Source organism: Sceloporus undulatus, chromosome 3 (genome assembly GCF_019175285.1).
Source record: "Sceloporus undulatus isolate JIND9_A2432 ecotype Alabama chromosome 3, SceUnd_v1.1, whole genome shotgun sequence".
NCBI lineage: Eukaryota > Metazoa > Chordata > Lepidosauria > Squamata > Phrynosomatidae > Sceloporus > Sceloporus undulatus.
Window position 1 is genome coordinate 79,748,383 of NC_056524.1, and position 8,994 is coordinate 79,757,376.

Sequence of the window (8,994 nt, forward strand, 5' to 3'; positions counted from 1 at the left end):
CAGGCAGGGTCAAACTAGATGATCTGTCTACCATGTTTTTGGATAAAGTACTTCTTGAAGTAGTAAAATATATCTCTTAGGGCTGGGATGTCAGCTGATGGGCAGGTTTGGAGAGGATATAAATGAAGAATGGCCATGCCATGAGCCAGTCTTCTTGAGGCAGTTCCTCCCACCCATCCTTTCTCTTTGACTTCTTTTTTTTAAAAAAAACTTACAGGTTAATGTTAGCTCATAATTGCTTTGGGAGCTATGTGGTTTCTTGCCACAATTTTGTTGGGACAGTTTGGGTCTAAGGCTAAATCCAAAAGAGTCGGAAGGATCTCCTTATTGAATATTGGGGATGGTGATATATGAGATCCCTATCCTCACTTTCAGGATGCTTGATTTGGATCAATAAAAATTCTCTCTTGGGGTTTTCGGTTGGTGAGCTGGTGTATAGGGTTCATCAGTAGGCAGACTGATGAATCTATAATGAACCAAAGGCTCTAAAACTGTAGCCAAGGTACCTGTGGCCGTTTCCAACGCCTGTAAAATATGTGTACAGTATGCCTTATTGCGAGATTCTCATGCTCATCCAGCAATTATGTTTGTATCTTTAGTTAGCATATCCAAATTGGTATAAATCCCTTGTTTCGTATGTACAAATCTACTTCACTTTGATATTTTTCGCATCCTTCTTCCTTAGCTGGCCCTTTTTATTCACATTCAGTAGCTGACTTCAGCAATTTGTTCCATTATCTCAACCACACCTTTTTTTAAAGAACCTATAAAAGCTAGGAACCTGAAAATTGGATTTCCCTTGAATAGTGACTATCTACAGATAAGTAAAATATCTTAAAAGTCAGTGGCATTACTTTTACATTTTTTAAAAAATCAAATAGGTGTTTGCTGTTGGATCATAGAATTTCATGATTTTGTCGCTTCCAGAAGCTAGTTTACTTAAATGTATAGGCTCATGAAAGAGAGAATGAGGAGAAAACAAGAAAATCTGTTCCTTCAAAATGAGGTTTTAGGATCTGAAACAGCTGCAAGGTTTAAAAAGTTGATACAACATCCTATGAATCACTTTATTTGTTGCAGAAATTGTTTAATGAAATCTTTCACGGCCATGATGTATCAAGTACTGTATTTATTTTCTTTTTAAAAGAAAAATGAGGTCCTGTTAGAATTACTCAGTATATGATCACAAAAACTATTCTCCTCTTCCTATCTATTGTCAGTACAAAGCATTGATAATATATGTTAGATGCCATGTTTTTAATAGTATCTAACAAAATGAGGTTTGCAGACTAGCCACATCACCTCACTACCCTCTTATAGTGCTGCTATTCCACTATAATTGTTCTGGCTGCCTTCTGAGGCATTCTGAGGCTTGTAGTCCAGTGAGACCTAAGAGCTATTTCTAAATCCCCCTCCCTAAACTGCATATCTCAGAATTTAGCAAGAGATATCCAGAGCAGTTAAAGTAGAAAAGCAGCACTAAGAGTGTAGTGTGGTGAACTACTAGGTGACCATGACCCAAGGGAATATCTTGTGTAGTTAGAATGAAGCTGCTGGAGCAACTGGAATAGCTTTAATATAGATATCAAGTTTGCCCATATTTTATGACTCTTGTACAACTGATAGCCATTAATTTTCTTGCTAACAGGATAATTTTATCTTTACTGCATTTTCAGACAGTTGTCCAGTCTCATTTATAAAGAGTTGGTTGGTTTTCAGTTGAGCTTAGTGCTTGACAAAGGTGGGATACAGACAGCCCAAAAAGGGTGGTCTCCTGCCATCCTGGTTTGCTCCACGAGGGAGCCGAAGTGGACAAACCGCGCCGCTCCGTCACGGAACAAAAAGAACCCGCAAAAAACAAGTTCTTCTTGTGGTGCCTTTGTGACACCGCAAGGTGCCAATGGCACACTTGCGTTGTCACAAAGGCGCCGGGACGTGCGGACGCTACACATCTGTCGCGTCAAAATGGCAGCACCCGTGTGTACAGGGCACTGCCATTTTGACGCCTCCGTCACGTACTAGGAGTGAGGCCGGTATGGACGCTATGTCCTCGGCCAACCCCTAGCACATGACGGGGGCAGTGCAAAGGCCCATTTAAATCGAGCCAAAGTTAGTCTTTCAGTCTTTCAGGTAGTTGACTGTCTTAATAAAGACAGGTGCACATAAGGCAGCATTATGGTCCCTTGATGCTGGACCATAATGCTGCCTTCTGTACACCTGTCTTTATCCTATAACTTTGCACAACATGAGACTATGTTTTTATTTTGCTTGCTGGGTTGTTCAAAAAAACTGTTGAGAGCTGTTGTAAGAGTGAATATGTAACTTCAATTCCACAATTTAAAATAATGGAATTTCATTGTGTTCCTTATTTAATTTAACTGATTCCTCTTGACTGTGATAATAAATATCTATTTGCTTACAGAGATATGTGATACTATACAATTTTTTGTTTTCTTTTTCCACAAAAGGCACAGAAATATGCATAAGAGAAGATACTGTCCTTTTCAAGAAGACTAGTGATTCATAGATCAACTGTCATATTTAAATATATATTTATGCTTTTAGGCAACAATACAGGACTTGGAACAAAGGCGCCCACAACTGGAGGAGTTAATAACTGCAGCCCAGAATCTGAAAAATAAAACCAGCAATCAAGAGGCTCGAACAGTCATTACTGATCGGAGTAAGTAGTGAATATTATAATGATACCAGAATCTACCTAAAAGATGACTGAATACAAGGCCATTCACATAGTAAAGCTTTCCTGACTCCTCTTCCCTACAGTAGTCCACTTTATCCCCCTCCCTCAAAAGCATCCCCTGGGTGGGGGATCCTCAGGAAAGGCCTGGCCTTTAGCATATGGGGCTGTAGTGGGACCAAGAAGCACAAACGCAACTCTGTTCATGCCAGCTATTCCACTTGATATTCACTGATGCCCTGTACACACTCCATGTGTTTTTCCCCCTAAAGGAGTAGCAAAATGGAGTCTTGTAGCATGCTTTTTTAGACTAGTGATTGCCTGACAATTTAAGGAAGTTCATATCAGCTTATTAAAAGTATTATCACCATCACACAGCAGTTAAAGTTTACTTTAAATGTCCTTTGTCCATGTAGTATACATTTCTGGGATTTGTAGTTTAGTGAGGCACTTAGAATTCTTTGCTAAAGCGCTCTGTAGTGAAGAGGAGTACATCTTGTATATAATAGCCAACATTTTACATTTACACTGTGCAAGGGATGGATTAGAGGGTTTTACCTACAAGGCCTTGATAGTCTTCCTTATTTGAAAACCAGTTTTAAGATGTGTCTGAACCCAGTTTCAGATTAGTGAAAATCTGTTTATCTTTCTTTGTATACATTTTTGTATCATTTTCAGTGTCAAAATAGCATTAAAAGTCCATGGAACAATACAGAAGGTGTTGAAGATGGACTCTCAAGCTCTTTGCATAGCACCTAGAAATACTGAAAGATTGATGTAATTTTGGTCAAACTGTGTTAACCTCCAACCACAGGTGCACAGTGTCAAAGTACTCATAGCCCACACTAGCAGTATATGAGGATACATCCTCTGACTGTGATGTATCACTTCTCTGGTTCAGAAACTAAAGGATAACAGTATCGTCATAACAATCATACAATAAAAATAATATCATTTGGCTATATTGATTTCAGTTCTCTGAAATCTCACACATGCATTGACTCTTCTGTAAAAAGAAGGAAAGCCAAAAGCCATGAATGGTGTTCCCTAAGATCAGATATCAGTTTGGATGCTGGGGCTGATATGTTTTGCCCTCCAGGTCCTGCTGTAGTGGGGCCACTACATGCAGATGGTACAGGAGGCATTTAAACAAACAAAAAAAGAATGTGGGAAAGTTTTTATCATCTGTTCTAAGCAGTTTCACAGCCTCTATCAGATGTATTTCATTTTTTAAACCCACCAGGAATATGGAGAAAATGTCCCTCAGTGTCTTTACTAATGTGTTATTTCTGTGCAGTGAATTTATTGTGATGCTGAAAATTAGAGAGAGAGAGAGAGAGAGAGAGAGTAAAGAGTACAATAACCAGAGATTGGGTACTTAGATTATTTGACCAGTTGTCTTGCAATTAATGTAATATCATCAAGAAGAATATTGTTTTGAAAAGTAGTTAATGACTGTTTTTTGTTTATAATTGAAAATCCATACTGCTATGACTCTCTGCCTCTTAAATGTAATGAAATATTCTCTAAGTGTTTGTTCTTTGGAGGCCTTGGCTGATGAAAGTTCTACTAGGGTGAGCTATTTTTCTTTGTCATGCATTAATTTCCAAACAGCAGTCACAAGAGTAATTAATCTGTGTTGGAAGCTTAATGAAATCATATGCTAACTATTTGAGTGTGACATTTTTAAAGGAAAAAGCTACTATATTTATCTAAATGATGCTATAATTTAGATTTGTGGGTTATTTTTCTTAATATGTACCAAAGGTTGTCAGTGGAACTATTTATTAAATGGGAATCAGACTAACAAGTGAAATGTCTATACATAATGCATCATTACTGCATTCCCTCTATGAAAACTATTGGCCTCACAGTTCTGATAAATTTAAAAAATCTTAGCAAACTAGTTAGATTTTTCTTTCCTTAAAATATGTTTGTTTTGCCTTACACAATTGTGTTTACTTTCTAAAAACACATTATTTGTTAGTTGTCTATCTTATAGTTTCCTTTAAGAAGCAATTTCATAACTTGCTGCTGATTTGCCCTCATTTAAGATTTCTTCACAACTGATCTCTTCCTATTCTAAAGTCTGAGGTGGAAGAGACCAATAATCTGCAAAGTATCTTAATTGCAATCTATTGTTAGCCTCAACTTGCTTCTATGGCCCATTCATTTAGGATGGTTGGACTATGACATGGTCTGTTGACCTGCATGGAATCTCATGTCTCTTTTGCGTTTGGCAGCAAGTCCCAAGCAGCTGGAGTGGAAGTTCCCAGCAACACTGTACTGTATTAGCTATCCTATTGCAATCAAAATTATTTTGAGGTCCCTTAGTCTTGCACTGGCAAAACCTATAAAGTCCTGGAAGAGATGAAAAGTTCTAGAAATTGTTTTAAATCAACACAGCTTCCTTCATTTTTTGACGTTGATATTTTCCTTAAGAGCATTTTGTTGTTCTTAACTGCCTTTGCGTCAACCTCAACTCAGGGTTAACCTGTGGATGAGAGATCTCCAAGACCCCCTATTCTCTTCTGTTCTGCTCAGGTCCTGTAGGTTCAGGCCTATGGCATCCCTATTTGAGTCTAGCCATCTGCCATGCAGTCCTCCTCCCTTTCTGCTGCCTTTCTATCTTTCCCAGCCTTTTCTAATATGCCATGCCTTTGCATGATGTGGCCAAAATTTGACAGCCTCAGTCTTGTCATCTTGGCTTCCAAGGAGATTTCATGCTTGATGTGTTCAAGGACCCATTTGTTTGGATATTTATTTTATTTTATTTTTTGCTGTCTGTGGTATCCTCAGCACTCTTTTCCAGCACCACATCTCAAAAGAGTTTATCTTCTTTCTGTCCATTTTCTTCACTGTCCAGCTCTCACATCCATACATGGTGATGGGGAATATCATGGCTTGGAAAGTTTGACTTTAGTGCACAGTTGTATATCTTTACACTTTAAGATTTTGTCCAGTCCTTTGAGCTGCCCTTCTCAAGCCTAGTCTTCTTCTGATGAATAATTGATTTAAGGTATGGAGAATCTTTAACTATTTAGATTTCCTCCTAATCTAGGTTGAATTTATAAAATCCTCCATGGTCATTATTTTTGTTATTATTATGTTCAGCAATAGGCCTGCCTTTGCTCTTCCATTTCACATGGATTTGAGATTACTTAATCTCACAAAAGGGAGAAAGGGAGAGGGAGGTGGAGAAAAGGAATGTGGAAGCATCTTTAAGACTAACTGGTTTTTATTTTAGCATGAACTTTTCATGGATATAAACTCACTTCTTCACACGTAGTACAGAGTGATATTAAAGCCTGAGGTTATAAAGCATTTCTATACAGTTGTGGGAGTAGGATGTAATAGAATCCAGAAAGAGGCAAAACATACTCCTTCCACTAAATTTTTCAAAGGTACATGCTATGGATCTTTCTGGATCTTACTGCATTATACTCGCCCACACTAAAATAGCTTATTACATAATAAATCCATCATTTTCATCCAAGCAGGTATAGCAAGACATTGGAAGAGACTGCTAAAAGAACTTTGGCTCAAATATGCAGCTAAGCATTTTAGTGTATATGTCTCAATGCAGTAATATAGTAATAAAAGTGCTTTTATTGAAAACCTTGCTTTGCTTGACAGCTTTATAGAGAAATCTTCAATGCGCTTATGCAAAATGATCTGTTAAGTCACCATCATGATTTAAAGTGCTGTTGATCACAAAATCTTAATAAAATAAGCATTACTGCTGTCACAGTACCATCCATATGGCATTGTCACAACTCCTGACAATTGAAATGCTCTGAAAATATTTAGGTATATTCCTGTGTAATTGAGAAACAAAAGAAACATGGTTTAATGTTTTCTCATAAATGTAGACTTGATTTAGTACAGTCCTCCCTCCCCATACACGGGGGATCCATTCCAGACCCTCCCCCCAGCGTATGTGGAAAAGAGCATATGCTCAAGCCCCATAGAAAATATTGGGGTGCATGCTCGCAGCAGCATGCGGGGCACAAGGCGCGAGTACATGTCCCCTTACTTTTGCTGGGGCTTGCTTTCTATGTAAACTCAAAGCCGCAGAAGTCAAGCCCAGCTATGGGGAGGGCTGACTGTATTTATAATAAATTCTCACTGTAGTTGGATGTTACATTAGCTTATGTTATGAATTCAAAGAAAGAGCTGTGTTAGTCTCTTGCAGCATAAAAAGGGGGGACTATTCTTATTAAAAGGAATATTTGTAAAATTAACTCAATATAAAAACTTCTTCTTTGTAGGCTCTATGACTTACACAAATAGACCTTACACCTTGGCAAGTCACCATATATAGGAGTCATGCAACCTTCTAAATTTTCTCAGACTGCAACTCCCAGAATTCATCACCATGCTTGGTAGGGCTGCTGGAAACTAAGATCTGGCAGCATCTGGAGGTGCACAAGTTTCCTATTCTTAGCATATAGAATTGCAACCTAATTTCATGAGGTGGGATGGGGATGTGCCTCTGTTTCTTTTTACTAGATGCAAACATTTGTTTTATCATAAGGTAGTATTCACTTGTGTAATGTCAGTTTCTATTCACTGGGATCTCTTTAGATGTCTACTTCTTGCTCTTTTTGGAGCTGTTTTGGACATTGTACAATGGGCAGGGTAACATGTCTTATGCTTCCTAGTCAGTCGCCATATAGTTTGGAAGACAGAACCATGGAACAGTATGGAGATAGATATACATGCTTCTGACAGGGTGGATCAGATGTTTTCACAGCTCTCCCGCCTTTGAAAAGTGCCAAATGTAGAGTTCAAATATCTCTATGTGGTTAGTGTGTATCTCTGATATTATCTCTGATCCATTGTAGTATCTATTTGTGTTCAAAATGGGTGGGGGGTTGGAATCTGACTGAGAAAACTTTTTCTGAGTGAAGAAGCACAGGAGCATAATGTTCAAGCATGTCTAATGCTGTTCTGAGTGTATTAAATGTACAGTCAGACAAACAGTGTCAAACTGCCCCTATTAAGCCCAATGACTTTATCACACCAGGCTGTTCTCCCACTAAAATTGCATTCTTTTCAAAAGCATTGTGCAATCAGGACTACTCTCTTCTTTATCACACCTTCGTAATCTTTATAGCATTACAGCCTTTATTCACACTAATACATCATAACATGCAGGATTTGGCACTGCCTGTCCAGTACCCAGTGTGTGCCCAATTTGGCATTGAGAGAGAGAGAGAAAAAGAGATTCTCCAAAGAAATATAAATTAAAAAGAGTCTTTGTTTTAAAAATAATCTTCCCTGCCTCCTTGGTTGGGGGAAAACATCCTGATTCAGAAGAGACTAATCACTGGCAGATGAAAGTGATAAATTTACCAGCTATTAATCTTGTCTGCTCCACTCAGGAACTCCTTTGGTTCCTCCAAGGTTGGATCCTTTGTCTCTGATCACTGGCAAGCAAAGGGGAAGCAATTCCTAAAGCCCACCTACAGACCACCCAAAATGGGGATTAAAGCAGAATTGATATATCGCACTGCAAATGCTGTCACCACAGAAGTAGGAAAGGAGGTCATTCACTGAGGTTTTGTGTGAATGAAAAGAATTTCCTGCCAAATGATCTCCCACCATTTCCCACCAGAAAGGAAGTGATGCTTCTCCATCAGGGTGAACAGATGTCATTACTGCAAAGGAGGACAAGACACCTCAAAATATAGACCATCCAAGAAAAATGTAGGACAAACAAAAGCTGAATACATTACTATAAATATAAATTCATGCTTCTTAGACATGCTCACAATGGAGGACATTTTGGAATTCCTCCTGGAAAGAAGGCTGAAAGGTAGGACATGTCCTGGAAAAGGGGGATGCCTGGTCACTCTGTTCCCAAGAGAAAGGAGGCAAAAATGTGGGATAAGTTCCAGCAAAAGAAGCTACTAATGTGATACTGTCCAAAATTGACATCTGGGTAGGAATTTGAAAAATTCTGTCTCACTTTTTGTTGGGCTTCTCAGAATCCCACCAGCATTCTTGTCTCAGCCTTCATTTATGTCAGGTTGCAAGACTTTTTTTCCGCTTCCCACATTTTGCCAAATTATAACATAGATTTGTACACATTTTCCCCAACAGATAAGTAAATATGAATTTCCCTAATTGAGTATACACACATTTTCATTAGAAGGCATTTCAACTGTTTTCTTTTTCTTTCTCTCTTTTTAAAGGTGTTTTATTTTCCCCAAATAAAAAGCCTTCCAAATTTGTTGATTTCTTAGGACAAGATGCATTTTGTCTTGGAAATGTGAAATAGATAAATTCTC

At 38.3% G+C, this 8,994-nt stretch overlaps 1 protein-coding gene across 14 annotated transcripts in view; it reads left to right on the forward strand.

The window, feature by feature from the left end:
* The window catches only part of DMD (dystrophin), a 1,477,396-nt gene that overhangs the window by 1,090,266 nt on the left and 378,136 nt on the right, over positions 1–8,994 (forward strand). For all 14 annotated transcript variants that reach the window (XM_042458881.1, XM_042458877.1, XM_042458883.1 and 11 more), the window contains one exon: positions 2,566–2,683. In XM_042458881.1, coding sequence (XP_042314815.1) covers positions 2,566–2,683 — 118 coding nt within the window. The remainder of the gene's footprint in view (positions 1–2,565; positions 2,684–8,994) is intronic.